Genomic DNA, 14,855 nt, shown 5'->3' on the forward strand with positions numbered 1-14,855 from the left:
GAAAAAAAAAAACGTTGCATCTTAAGCATACATTAATGGACTCGTACACTGTAGATGAAGGATTAATTAAAAACAACTGAAAGGTCTGGGGCAAAGGGGGAATCACTTAAACAAGAGCACCAAACACAAGATTGATCTTGGAGTTATGCCAACAGAGACAAATGCTGACAACAAACAGGACAGCCATGCTGTTTGCAAGGTTATATTCACTTATTGTCAGGGGATTTGTCCCAGATACGTAATAACGCACTTGTTTTCTCTCCTTTTGATACACTCTCTGGTACTGTCCCTTGTTTTTTGTTTTTTTTTGTTGTCCAAAACAGTTTGAACAAAAGGACCTGTTGGACATTCACAACATCCCTGCCTGATATGGTCCAGTTACTGACCTACATACTTTAGCTTGGGTGTACCATGCATTGTTTAGTGCTAAAGTCCCAGTTTCTTCCTCATCACCTGATAGTCTGCATGTTTAGTTTACGTGTACAAATGTTTTCACAGCAGGGCTTCTGTGTGTTGTATTTAAAAGAGGGAATCTTATGGAATATGTCTCCATGCTGTATTAACCCCTTCCTTTCACAGCTACATTTCCACCTTGAGGATCGCCTCATCGGGTGTCACGTGACATGAACAGTGTATTAATGCAGGATAGATTATAGATGACATGTTGCATGAGAGATCAGATCTTTCACACAGCTCTACTAATACATTAGATGAGACATCTTAATCTGAAAGTACTGTTCTTTAAATGGGTGGAGTTGTGGTTCAAGACTTGAACTCGTAACAAGATTTTTTCAGGTTCAAAGCAACGATAGAATCGTGCTTTGACTGAAGCTCTCGGCATGAATTATTATTATAGGAAAAAATAGATTGAAATGAAACAAACATAAATGTTTTTATCTATAAACCTAAATAGCCATATTTGTACGCAGTGACTTATTTAATGTTGTCAGCAAAATCCAGTTTACGCAATGTGCAAAGCCGCAGTTCGCACTGCAGCAAGCGAGTCCTGCAGGTTTGGAGCTGCGTCTGATGTTGCCCTGTAGAGCAACGTCATCTTGCTTGATTTTGATTGGACGGACAATCCTCCAATCGAGTCTTTGGATGAAAAACACACAGCGTACAGGAATGATGGGATCACTGTGGGCAGGGGAGTTCTCGGTTAGCTAAGCAAGCTAAAGTCAGGAATGTAAATTCAGCGTACTTCCGTGTATTTTGCCAGCTAATTCATACTAATAAAATGACGTGTGTAATGTGTTTGAGGAAACTGATTTTGATCATTTGAATAAGGTAAGAACTATAGGGGGGATATGGATGGGAACACTGCTGACTGCTCACCAGTCACAAATACCTAGGAAATCGACTTTAGCCACAGTAGTCAGCTGGTTCCGACTAGCTATCTAGCTAATTGTTAGCTGATTGGCTATCTAGCGAGATGAAACGAAGTGTTTCGTTGAGGCTAGATATCTAAATTAGCTAACGTAACACATAAGCTGTCGACAGCTTGCCGTTGGAATAGATGTGGCACCCTTCAAGTCGTTTAGCTAAAAAAGCTAGGTAGCTAGCTAGCTTCCAGGGCAAAGCTGGCAGTAAACAGGCCTTTTGGCCTGAAATTCAAATTAGCTAGCTACCTAGGTACATAGCTACAGAATAATCTACAAGTCTCAGTTGTCAAGCAGCTGGCTACCGCTTGTGTAATCCAGATTTTACAGTAGATAACCGTGTAGACAGTTGAAAAGTCTGTTGAAATAAAGTGAACAATTTAATGTGTTGCTTCATTAGCCGTTAGCCAGCTACTGTAACATTATTGTAGACCGTTCTCTAAAACCAACAAACGTTAAATGACTTCTACTTGAATACGTTAAATCCAAACTAATTTCTAACGCTAGACAGCGAGTGTTCACTAACTAGTTAGCTGGTCCGTTGAAGCTAATTTGAAGAAATGCCCTTATCACAAGCTTATGTCACAAGTTATGAAACCAGTAATGGAACCTGAAGTGATGGAAAATGCTAGTTAATAATTGCTGGCTCCTCTCAGCTGACGTGGTTAACGTACAGTCTCACATTACCTATTTAGACTTGCATTTAGCAACAGGTTCAAACATGTGAAAAGCCAAACGAGCTGTAACTTCAACAGAAGTTACGCTACGACACTATGTAGCATAGTGGTGAGGAGCAGGAATTGTAATCGAAAACTTGTTTGCTCGATTCCCCATTGGGGCACTTCTGTTGTACCCTTAGGCAAGGTACTTAACCCAGAATTGTCTCAGTAAATATCCAGCTGTGTAAATGGATGACACATAAAATAGTAACTTATGTGAGTTGCTCTGGAGAAGAGCGTCTTCTAAATGCCAGTGTCGTGTAAGTCGAATGCGTTCTTGTTCGAATCGGGTCGGTGTTAACCGTAACATGCAGTGTTGGACGTAAAATAATCGTATAAGTAGCAATGTCACCGAGGCAGGCTTTTGCAGTTGTTCTTAATCAGTACTGCAGTAGTGGGGTGCTCAGTAACATACCTAGTACTCCAGCCTGATCCAGACAACATTCTGTCAGGTACAGTTGAGTTTACAAAATGACAATGGACTATTGCTGTGTGTGTGTGTGATAGGCCCACAGCTAGCTGCAGTAAGAAGGACCAGCTACAAGCCTGTAGATTAATCCATTGTCTTGTTACATAGGTATAACTGAGTGTTGTTCAATGCACTGGAATTTTACCCAAAACCACTGCTTAACTTGAACAAAGTTAGAATGTTCATGAGGGGGAATTGAGATGCATATGCTTTATAATTTCTAAACACATGCTTTATATTTTAGGCCCACTTTGAGGTCTGACAACAGCCACAACTCTGGAGCCAAAGCACCACTTTGTGTGTGGCAAGAGGGTCGGTTTCCGGCAACTATGGCGGAGGTGAAAGGTCAGCCCGGTTCAACACCTCGCGGGCCGTACATCTCAGTCATCACCAACCGGACCACAAACCTGGTCATCCGCGGGGTCATGCTCTTCTCTGTCGGCGTCCTGCTGGCCCTGGTGCTCAACCTGCTGCAGGTACAGAGGAACGTCACCCTCTTCCCGCCCGACGTCATCGCCAGCATCTTCTCCTCAGCCTGGTGGGTGCCCCCCTGCTGCGGCACCGCTTCAGGTAGGCCTCTCGTTTGTGGCCCTCTCTGTGACTTTCACTTTGAGCCAAGATTGTAATAAGGACTTTGGTGAAATTCACTCCTTCAGTTCTACATTTCTGCTGGCTCAGATGAACCCAGTCTTAAAAACACTGGAAACAAGTTAATGACAAAGGTCCCTGCTCTTGGTTGTGTTTGTGTAAAAGAAGGCATACAGGCCATTTCAAATGAGCAGCCGCCACTTACATAATTATTTGCCAGCTGTTTGCATGTTTATTATCTGGGTCAGTTCCTGGTGCTGTACTTTAAACTTGTTTTTTTTCCATGAGGGACTCTTGAGTGGTTCTTGCTGTGCTCTGATGTTGACACATATAATTCAAATTCTAGTTTTAGGACATCTAATACGCTTTCAGTAACTGTATTTTCTTTCTTTAGCTTCATAGTTTCTGTATAAATGTGTCTCTTTTCTCTCAATAAGCAATCAGGATCAAGAACATTTTTACCTAGTCCTGTTTATTTTTCGTTGTGATTATGTATAATTCTGCAGTTTGAGCTCACTCTGTTGCTGTACGTGTGTATTATGTCTATGATGAGTGTTGAGTGATGCTAATTTATGTTATGCTGTGTTGCCTTGACAGTGGTATGCACAACTGTAAATAACTTGAACACTTAACTCAATGACACTAGCAATTAGCACTACTCTGTGTGGCAGTTATGTGTGCTGTAATTATAGTGAAGTGGTTTCATCAGAGCAACATGAGAGGAACTCTCAAATGTGTATCTTAATGTCAGTATTGACAGACAAGCCTTACTGTTTTGCTGGGACACTTCTGAAGGGAAGGCTGCATGGAGGTCCTGGTTAATCCACCTCTTGTTTCACTCCCTTTATGTGTATGCAGCCATGATCGGCCTGTTGTACCCCTGCATCGACAGCCGCCTGGGCGAGCCCCACAAGTTCAAGCGCGAGTGGTCCAGCGTGATGCGATGCGTGGCCGTCTTTGTGGGCATCAACCACGCCAGCGCCGTATCCTTTTGTGTGACAAACACCCGCCTTCCGTGTCACACAGACTCTGCCGCATTGTTCGGGACACACACAGAGGATCAGTTCTGAACAACAAAAAAGTGCGAATGTGTATGCAGTCAACCATACAAAGTCCATGGCTGTGTGTTCATGCCGAGCGCAACATGGGGCCTGTTTTGTGGTTTAGGACTCATTCTTCAGCTCTTGTTTTAATCCAGATTTTACTGCCTAACGTCAGTCACATCTAGGTTAATGGCCCTTACGATGCTGAGTTACAAGTGCTAGCATATGCCATACAAACATTTTTCCCTCAGTTTACTGCCTGTACTCCTCTAACCTGTTGCCGAAGGTCCTTAACTTGCGCGCTCAGAAGGTGGACTTTGCAAACAACGTCCAGCTCTCTCTGACCCTGGCCGCCCTGTCTATCGGGCTGTGGTGGACGTTTGATCGCTCACGGAGTGGGTTCGGACTGGGTGTAGGCATTGCCTTCCTGGCAACCCTAGCTACCCAGCTGCTTGTGTACCATGGGGTTTTTCAGTGAGTATATGCTACCAGTTTTGCCCTGTGTTAGGAGAATGAGGCATAAGAGTAAGGCATAACAATTTTCCAATTGTGTATGAAATCCTGAAAAATGAGGTTTCTTTCTTTTTCCATGGTCCAGACACACACAAAGTGAAGTTGATTTGCGTCTGGCTCATGGTCTGATTTCTTATTGCTCATAGTTGTGGATTGATTCAGAGAATACATACTCACAAAACCAGACACACATTAATGTGGAGGTGTTTTCCACTATCCATATCTGTATGCATACTGAGATATGTCACGTTTTATTGCAATGTCTTCTGTCTGCAATTTCTTTTGTCTTTTAAGGTATACTTCACCAGATTTCCTCTACATACGTTCCTGGTTGCCCTGTATCTTCTTTGCTGGTGTAATAACTATGGGAAATATAGGACGCCAGTTAGCTTTGGTAAGGCCTGGGACTGATCTGTATCTGCTAACACACACCAATTGCACTGGATAAACCACTTTCTGGTGCAAGTTTGTCTCAGTCAACTTTTGTTTGTATAGTATGTGTTCATATTGGGGTCACTCTACCTTTTTGAAGGCCTCATTTTGTGCAACAATAATTAAGTGGTGGTTTAAAAGAAAGCTTTAAGACCTGCGTGAATGTATTCGTTCAGGACAGAAGTTGATCAGCTGTGCTTTGTATGTTTTTGTGACCACACATATCTGCGCTAACAAGTACGTGTGTTAGAACAATATGGGTAAAAGTGATGTTTTTGTCCTACTCTATTTGTATAGTCGCTCAGTGCAAATGTCTGTGATGTTTTCTCTTCTCTCTTTTCAGTATGAATGCAAAGTTGTTCAAGAAAAGCCACATCAAGAATGACAAAGGGACTGTTCACCTTTTTATCGCATTTTGAATGGATAAAATGCCAAAACCAGTAATGCTTGTGTATATATTCTGTGTATGTCTCAACAAAATAGTGAAATTTCAGGAACTGCAGTTTAGTTTCTTCTGTGCAGTGACTTCAATGCAATCTGTGATTGCAACTTTACCAGAATGAAATGGCCTAAGTCTAGAGCACAGTACGGTTTTTGAAAATTGCCAGTTAGTGTATTGTGAGTGCACCTGTCAGCCTAAAAATAATCTCTGTGAAATCAGTGGAATTGTGGCTGACACAGCACAAGAGCTTTGAAATGGGGAGTTATGTGTCACCACTTTAGGATATGACTACCGTCACTACTAAGAGTATTAGCTACTAAGCCTGCCGTTTTCTTGCTAACTTTCTCAGAGCTGTTAAAGTGAGTGCACAAACAACTCCAACATGCGTAATCACACACAGTTTATACTGAGATGTGTGGCTGTTTTTTCATACTGATCCTGATGTTGGAGTTTGTTTTGGGAATTGTCTGTGGATGGATCAAATAAATGCAGCACAGCTCTCACAACTTCATTGTCACTATTCTACATGAAATTTACCGGCAATAATATCCTCATTTCTGGTGAAACACTGCATTGTTCAGTGGTCATTTTGCATTCACAGTCCTTCTAATTGTATTTGACAGATTTTTCTGACTTGGTGAAAGTTGAACCCAAGATAATTTTTGTTGATGGGCAATTACCAAGGGTTTGCATTTGTATTCCAAGATGTACAACATGACCCTGACATATGCTTTCAGCATGCACATTCTGAGAAAATGTTCAGAATGGGGACTGGTGTTCTAGGCTTTAGCTGTTTGTTGAAGTAGTCCTCAGAGCAAGGCTTTTTGGCTTCACTGTGCCAAACAGACTTTCACAGAAGACCCATCATTACAGGTTCTTTTTTCTTTCTTTCTTTTTATCAAATGTAGCTTATGTGGCTGGTAGAATATTTATTGCTTGCTTCAGCAAATACAAATGAATATAGGTCTTTATCTTAAGAGTGCAGTATATACATTTATTGGGATCCTTATCAAAAGATAAATGGCCATGGTTTTAGTGTTACCTGATGGTGGCCTGGCACAAGCCCAAAGCAGTAGACTTATATACCCCTGTCCCTCATGGCTTGATTTGCAGAGTGGTTCACCCAAGATTTTTAGTTTGTATTATTTTTTTCAGCATCTGATAAGAGGAACAGCTTCCAGTTTGTTTTTTTCTGTACATCAGGTGGCCAGTGAACAGTGTTAAAAGTAACGTACAAAATGCTCAATCCCACAACGGCTACTTGGTGCCTGGTTTTTACTAACTGTTCAACCACTTTTCATTTTACCCAGATAAGGACTCTTTAACAGTTCAGTCGGAAGTAGGCATATACACGTTGAACTGAGAAATGATGCAAAATAAGGGATGGCCTCATTTAGTGATGAAATGGATTTTGAGGTGGAAGAATTGGTTGATTAGTTAACTTTTTTGATCTAATTTTAACAATTTTTATTTGCTCAGTTAGGGCTCAGTTGGGGAAAAAAAGATAACAGGAATTTTTGCCATTATGCATTGGTTTTCAGTTTGTAACCAAAATATCTGCAAATAATGCAATCATTTGCAAGTAAATGCATTTTTATACTCAACTAATATACGGTAGCAAAGGGAATCAGTAGCAGAGAGGAATTTCATATGTTATACATACATGTTTGGATAGGCTGCAACATTCTAGGTCAGCAATGGAGAGGAGGCAGTTGCCCACTGGATTGACACTTAGTTCATGTAACTCAGAGGTAACACAGAGGTCTAAGCTTTATCTTGTGAACCGATTGAATTGTTTTTGGTTCCATACTTACCTTCTGGAATTCTGAATATATGCATTTTCTACAGTTAATAAAATATGCCTTTGATGACAACAGAAGTGTATATTGCTTATGAATGAAATACCAAATGGATTAAATTAAAAATATTTCAGTTGGGAAGGTCACACACTATCAAACACCTTTTGTTTTTATGTGTGGTAATGAAGTAATATTCCATTAAGAACCTCAGGTAACCTTTACAGGTAGGTTATTTGGTGTCACAGAAAACAATAGCAGTTGATGACACAAAGTTGATTTTCAGTATACTGCAAATTGTGCACATTTTCACAAGTAAAGCACAACATCAAATTTAGTGTCTGGACTTGCTATGTATTGATAGACCTGATAACCTAATTTCTTCAGTAAGTTTAGCTTTTTCAAACTTAGGACTCTAGCTTGGACTAATGAAAATGGCATTGCATTAAGTACCTACTTTGTCAAGAGGGACTTTGAAAGAACTAAGATAAAGGGAGTGTGACAGCTGATCTGAAGAGACTGACTTACTCCATCACAGTCAGTGACATTTATTGAAAGTAAAAAAGCAAGTCCTAATCTGAGCCGTGGCCTATGAACACTGCAGACAGTGAAACTGAAAGCAGCTGTAGTTGCAGTTCTTTTTGATTGTTTACAGCAATTAGGTAGACGTATATGAGGGGTTGTGTATTTATGCGTATAAATGTGTTGGTCTGATGATCTCTCTTGTTACTTTTCCCTTGAAGGTGCCTTGAAAGTATTAGTTCAATAAACATAATGGTTATTTAATAATGGGGAGACTGTTAGTTTGAACCATTGTAATGAGACTTATCATTATCTCATGGGAACTGATGAAGAGAACAGATTTTTCTTTTATGAGAGTAGAATGTGGAGGCTGTGAATCATCTTAAACTCCACATCTGGCATCTGCTGTCCTAATGCAGATTAATGATACCTGCCTCCTCCCGGCTGTTCTTTCTCTGACAGAAAATTAAGAAAAATATTTTGGTGTTAGAGTGCTTGTGGGCAGCCACCCATTATCCCTGTAAAGATACAATCAATAAGGGAAGCTTTTTATTCTTTTTAGAGACAGTAGTAAATGAAATAATAAGTTGGATATATTGGACTTCTTGGTAATCCCCCCGGGAGTTGTTCTTTATTATTAATTTCTTTCTCCCCTGATATGATCTGTATTTATTTCATTGTAACAAATTAGGGTCAAGGGTCAAGAGCCAAGGTTGAGAGCACTCAGCCATGTCCCTGGGGAATGATATCAGGACTTTTAGCCTTTTTAGCACCCAGACACCAGCACAGAAAAAAAATGTTCAAAAAATGCTAATTATTGAATATGTTGTTTTCCTAGTGAGATAAAATTAATTGGCTGTAACACATTAGGTGCAAATTTGTTTATAAGATATACACAAGTAGGAGTTATATATGCAATTACAGACCCAATTTGAAAATTCAAGTACCTTCTTCATGTCATTGCAGGCTTAAGGGTTAGAAACCACTGGATACCATAAAGTGCACAGAGAGAAACAGCTGTGGAAAAGCACTGTCACATTTTCCCACCACACAGCTTTATACTGTAAGCTTTGGTTATGCCTACATAGCACTGTTCTGTATCAAAAGCCTTGATTTCATCCGAACTGCACCGTTCTACAACAGAAGCCCCATTTGATTCCACTGAGTAGTACAATTCTACATTAGTCCAAATTGATGACTGCTTTTCTTTGTTTCTATTCCAGTGGGTTTTTCTATTTGTGCCCAATTGACTGACAGTTGACTGACAAGCACTGCCTGGAATACAGCTAATGAGTAGTTTTGCACATGCAGTTCCATAATAAACCGTCTTGCCTGTTCTTTCTTATCTTATGAGCCAAATAATGTATGGAAACCACCTATTCATTCAAACAGAGGAAGGGACTAGACATAAAAAAGATGCAGTGGATAGGCTGAATTCACATAATTCTGTAGAATAAAAGTTTGAAGACTCTACACATGAAGATGAGGACAGGCATGATGTTGTGTCCTGAATGTATCTGTACATACTTGAATGTAACCTGATCATTATTTCTTTTTCATGTGAGGTGCTTTGGCTGAATAATAACTACGCTGGCTCTGGGCATCCCATTAGCAGCTCTACACACATTGCATAACATTTCACCCGTAAAATTAATGTCTGAACTTTGCTCTGTGGCACAAAGTGTTGACAGCATCACTAATCACCATGGTGATGAGACGGGGGGTGGGGGGAGATGCACCCTGGGGGGGAGGTGGGGGGAGGGAGTCTTTTCAAACGAGACAGCGCTGTTAATTAAACATCAGTGTTTAACAAGGCGGGGGGTGGAGGGAATCACTAGAAGGTAAACAGTCTAATTTTAATAACGGATGTACCTCAATAAAGCTCCCTTTGGCAGGTGAGGGCCAGCTAATAGGGAGCCTGATGGAGGGCCTCGCCTCCAGCAGCTGTTTGTTGTAACAGTGCCAGGACGTGGCGAGGCAGGCTCAATGTGTTTGGGCCCGGGTCCAAAGCTGTGTTCAGTGACGGAGATGGGCGGGGTGGGAGAAGGTGTGCAGCGGCCGTCCTTGAGGCAGGCAGGAGGTGATGAAGCACTCTCTGTTCAACGCGAGAAATTGCTTTCCTCCACTCCCCATCCCCCTCTCTCTACACAACCCTTTATTTTTGTTTACCACCACCCCCACCTCCCATACCCAATGCTGTACAATCCGTCAAAACAACAAATGTCAAACTTTGCAGTGATAATCCCTGTTTGGGAATATAAACGGGTCTGAAATTAAGAGGAAAGGTTTCATTATCATCATTATTATTATTATTATTTATTGTTATTAATAATAATAATAATAATAATAGTAGTAGTAGCAGCAGTAGTTTTTTTTTTCCTGTTTCTCTGTGTGAAATGTTTTAACAGCCAGCAGTGATAGGCACGGATATAGCAGTACAGTCAGCGGGTTCTTTCAAATCCCTGTTATTACTGCTGCTATTATTTTTCTGCATGAAATATAAAGATAAACTAGGCGAATAAAAATGTCTAGTAGGAGGGAGAGGGTTAAGCAGACCGTTTCTGAAAGAACAGGCAAATCTATTTGCATAGGTGGCTTCACACTTTGTGCGTATGTCATGCGGTGAGTTGCTCTGGAAGCATGTTTGTCCTACTTCTAAGGGGTTTTCACACTCGGCAGGACACAAAATCTCTATAAAGTGACTTATTGAAATGGGAGAAAATTGGAAGCTCTGGTCTCGTTCTCGCCTCCGCCGTTCCCCCCATTCTGCCTCTTCTCAACTGTGAAGAATGATCCTCTGAATGAAATCTGGGGGGAAGCCGACAGAATCTTGTTTAATGGCGTGACAAAATGAATCACTGATCCTCAAGACATCCATCATGGCTTAAAAAAGGTGACCACAAATGATCTGTGAACTACTATATATTGATTACTCATGTACTACAAGTGTCGGATTTAATGTTCGAACAACGAAAAAAAGGCGACCGAGACAGCTGGAGCTTTAACTCTTCTTTGATAGATTTTAATGGTGAAATATTGATTTCTGTCTGGCCAAGGTCTGCGGTTAGGGGCCAAAGTCATTTGTTGGGTAATGCTGGACACCCAGTTTGCTTGTCACAATCTATCATTTTGCCACAGCTCGCTGAAAATAAAACAAGAAGTAAATAAATACATAAATACATACCTAAATAAACACATAAACCTGTGTTCAGGAACTTATATCTAAAAACAATGCCCGCCAGCGTAGCGTAACAGTATCCATGTGAACATTTCTTTACAAAAATGGTGAAGATATTAATGCAGATACAGGTTTATTGAGTGGACGGTCTTGGTGAATCGTAGTTTACGTGAACGAGCCAAGAGAAAACGAAAAAGGCCCACATTTTATTTAAACATCCACAGGGAGACTGGAGCCCAGGTAATCTGTTGTGTTACAACTCAGTGCGCGCTCTCCCCATCCAGAGAGATAACAGAGAGGGGGCTAATGGGAACCCATCAATCACGGGCTGCTTCCAATTCCGCCGGTGTCTTCCCGGTCCCCGCTGCTGTTCAAGATCGGTAATAGCGGTGATAACATAGTTCTATGGCTCTGAGAGTACTTCCCCCCTCGGAGTGTTACATTCGTAGCCCGAGCGACTGCTCTGTCAGCATTTTTTTTTCTACGTGAGGAAAAAAAATGAATATGGGGGCACTCGACAAGCCGACAACATCCTCGCCAAAAGCGCAATTTAGCTCCTTGAGTAACCGGTGAGGAGGCAGCACACAGGACACACAGATGCGCGGGGGAATGATGACTGATTTAGCTTTTATTATCTTGCTTACCTAATGATGTTTGCTCCAGCGCCCAGCTCAATCACACTTATTGGGAAAGCACCCTATTAGAATGTCAAGGTAGTTGGGGTCGTTAGTGGGGAGAGGGTCCGCATGCTTCCCAGCGCATTACTTGGCCAGTTTGAAGCGCCTTTGAGAGAGACTTAGGTGGTAAAATAGATTCAATGTGGCTTGCTCTGTGGCGCTTGAATAAAAATGTCATGTGAATAAAATCACACATATAAAATCACACATTGGGCGGTTTTCTTCGTCATCGTAGACCTCTGCAGGTTGTGCAGGTATATTTCCACTGACCTTACTGATTGCATACTTACTAATGTAACTTTTGGATATGAGTAAGTAATTATTGCAACTAGGAATTCAGTTTTAGTCTGCTTGAAAAGGCGCTCAAACATTTAATTCAGGGGCTTTAATTGGGGAAACACAGGAAAGTGTCCTGCGTCGATGGAAGACGGACTTCGATCTACAAAAACCCAAAGGAATGTGTGTGGCAGAGTGTAGTAAACACACACCAAGAAGATACTCGTTTATGTGCTGAAGAACAGGAGCTTGATCCAGTCAAGTTGCCATATGGCAACAGCCATGGGGCGCAGCCACATAGTGTATTGTGTAAGTATAATTACCTATCGGTGACTTGAAACGGAGAAATAGACTATAGGAATTAGTAGTATATAGTAAGCATAACAATATGTCAACACAGTAGTCCGTTTTGTTTGTTTTGACCCAATTGGCCTTTGACTAAACAGGAAAGAGTTTTGTATTATGTGAGAATTACCAGAAGGTGGTGCAAAGTCACTGGGTTATGGGGGTCCATTCACCTCTACTAAAAACGATCCATCTGCAAAGTACACGACTGGAGCCCCTGCCAAAACTCTTAATGCTCTGTACAAGTTAAACGTCAAATGTTTTGCATAACTAACATCAACATTTCCAATTGCATTAAACGAAAACATGTATTACATCGCAATGAATAATGTAACAAATCCCCTTAATCTTTACAACGCTGCTGCAAAGTCAAATGACAGTTCTGTGAAAGTTTCTGACAAATAGTAATCATAATTAATGGTCTACAAATATCTGGCCAAACTGTGGTAAAATACATAACACAAAATGACAGAGACTATCTGTCAAGTTTTGTACACATGCATTTATATTAGGTATCTAGAAGATGTTCTACTGATTTATGTGTGTATGTTTGTATGTATGCATTAATAATAATAATAATAATAATAATAATAATAATAATAATAATAATATCACTGTGTTAAGTGTAAATTGTGATTTGTCTGTCCTGGCAAAACATCCTTTTTCTCAGAAACATCAAGCTAATTATTTTGCATGAGTTTTAACACAGCTTCCACGGAATTCTGAAGTCACAAATATGTGGAGAGCAATGTATTGTGTGAGGAGATGAGTCATGACGACATGCCAGCTTCCTCTTCATTTTGTTGCCTTTTGTACTTGGGGAATTAGCAGAATTAACCTGCCAATCAAGGTTCCTTACTTTGCTCCACATGCCCATTTCATTACAGCAACAAAAGACATTAGCAGCAGCCTGTCTTTACCCTGAAGTGGGCTTTTAGTAGGCATGATCTAGGGTGGAACACAAGTATAAATGGGCTCACAAGTGCTGGGAAACTTTATGAAAAATGATATTTTAATACATTTTAAACATGATGAGTATGAAATATGAATACGACATACAAACTCAATGCGTAAATCATGGCAATACTAACAGTTACTTAATTTCACTATCCAAAATAAAGGACATATTGCATTGTGGTACAATTAACCTGAGCCTGAAAGCAATATTTCATTTTTTTGTCGAAAGTAAGCAGGCGCAAAACAAAGACATGTGTCTGGCTCTCCAAGCAGATGACTTTTAATGTAATGCACTATAATAAATGAATTATAGAAATAAACATTCTGTGGGTTTGCCTTTTCAGAGAACCATCCCAAGTGTCTGTTAAACTCTGTTTGTTCTCAGTCAGTGAGCTAATATGTTTAATCACTGGCCTCATTGTTATACAAAATGTGAAAAGCCAATTTCTTGCATTTCATTAGTTCTAAACTTTTTGGAAAGTTTTTTTTTTATTATTATTTGGCAATTTTGCCTGTAGGTTTCACTACAAGCAGGATAATGAACATTTACAGAGGCTGTAATTTTATTGGCAGCTCAAAGCAACCAGACTAATAATCAAAGCCTGCTCAGACTCAGAGAAATGGCCCAGTCTCCCTGCAGGCCGAGCGCTGCACATCAAAGTGAATGCTGTTTTGTGAGGAACCGTGGTTGCAGTCACACTCGAAAGGTTGCACATCTTTCCATGTTTACCCTCAGAATCTCTGCAGACGCCAGATCTCAGAATTATCAAGCAAGCTGATGCTGGAAGGGTACTGGAGAAAAAAAAGTGTCCCTCAAATCAAGAGATAATATGGAATTAACTGTGGAAAAAGTTGACCATTGACATTCATTTGCAGGGAAAATGTGCAGAGACCATGTTTACACACACAGCTCTCATGTCATCTCAGGAATTGCTTTAATGGATTGCAATCTGATCTGTTACAATTTATTTGCAGAGAGCAATATATCAGATTTAATTTACTTAGGTGTAGGTGACTTTCCAATAGCAGTTATAGACATTTTTATAGACAGAAAAAGGTCAGCACAGTATAATACTAATAACCATGAAGGTGATAACAATGATGTATCAGGTTTACTCTCTGGGTCTTCAAAGAGACAGAGGCTTCCGATTTAATATTTTCCAGTTCATTAAAGTGAGTCAACAGGGAGATGTTGACATAAACAAGAACTTAGGAAATATTGTGGAAAGCGCCCTTTTACTAATTTGAATTTAATTAGTGTTTCATCTGACAAAACTGAAAGGGTGAAAGCGTGGAAAATACCACTACTTGAATATGGCTTTAAACAGGTGTTGATATGAATGAATGAATGAATGAATTAATGAATTTTGTGTAACGATTGAATAATTGTTGGGATGCATTTTGTTTTGCGTTTGATTTTTTTGTTGTCTAATTAACGCATTTTCAGTTCTGTCACCCCAGAACACGTGTTTTTGAAGAGACATACCTGGAAACAGTGTGCTTTGAAACCTGCGAATAA

At 40.3% G+C, this 14,855-nt stretch overlaps 1 protein-coding gene across 1 annotated transcript; it reads left to right on the forward strand.

Moving 5' to 3' along the window:
* Positions 1-1,133: 1,133 nt before the first annotated feature.
* On the forward strand, positions 1,134-7,002 carry LOC118788955 (insulin-induced gene 2 protein-like). The gene is made up of 6 exons (XM_036545179.1): positions 1,134-1,287; positions 2,812-3,137; positions 4,014-4,138; positions 4,506-4,672; positions 5,006-5,105; positions 5,487-7,002. Exons 2-6 carry the CDS (start codon positions 2,897-2,899, stop codon positions 5,526-5,528), a joined length of 675 nt encoding a protein of 224 aa, XP_036401072.1. The 5' UTR covers positions 1,134-1,287; positions 2,812-2,896; the 3' UTR covers positions 5,529-7,002.
* The last annotated feature ends 7,853 nt before the right edge of the window (positions 7,003-14,855 follow it).

This window comes from Megalops cyprinoides, chromosome 14 (assembly GCF_013368585.1).
Source record: "Megalops cyprinoides isolate fMegCyp1 chromosome 14, fMegCyp1.pri, whole genome shotgun sequence".
NCBI classification, from domain to species: Eukaryota; Metazoa; Chordata; class Actinopteri; order Elopiformes; family Megalopidae; genus Megalops; species Megalops cyprinoides.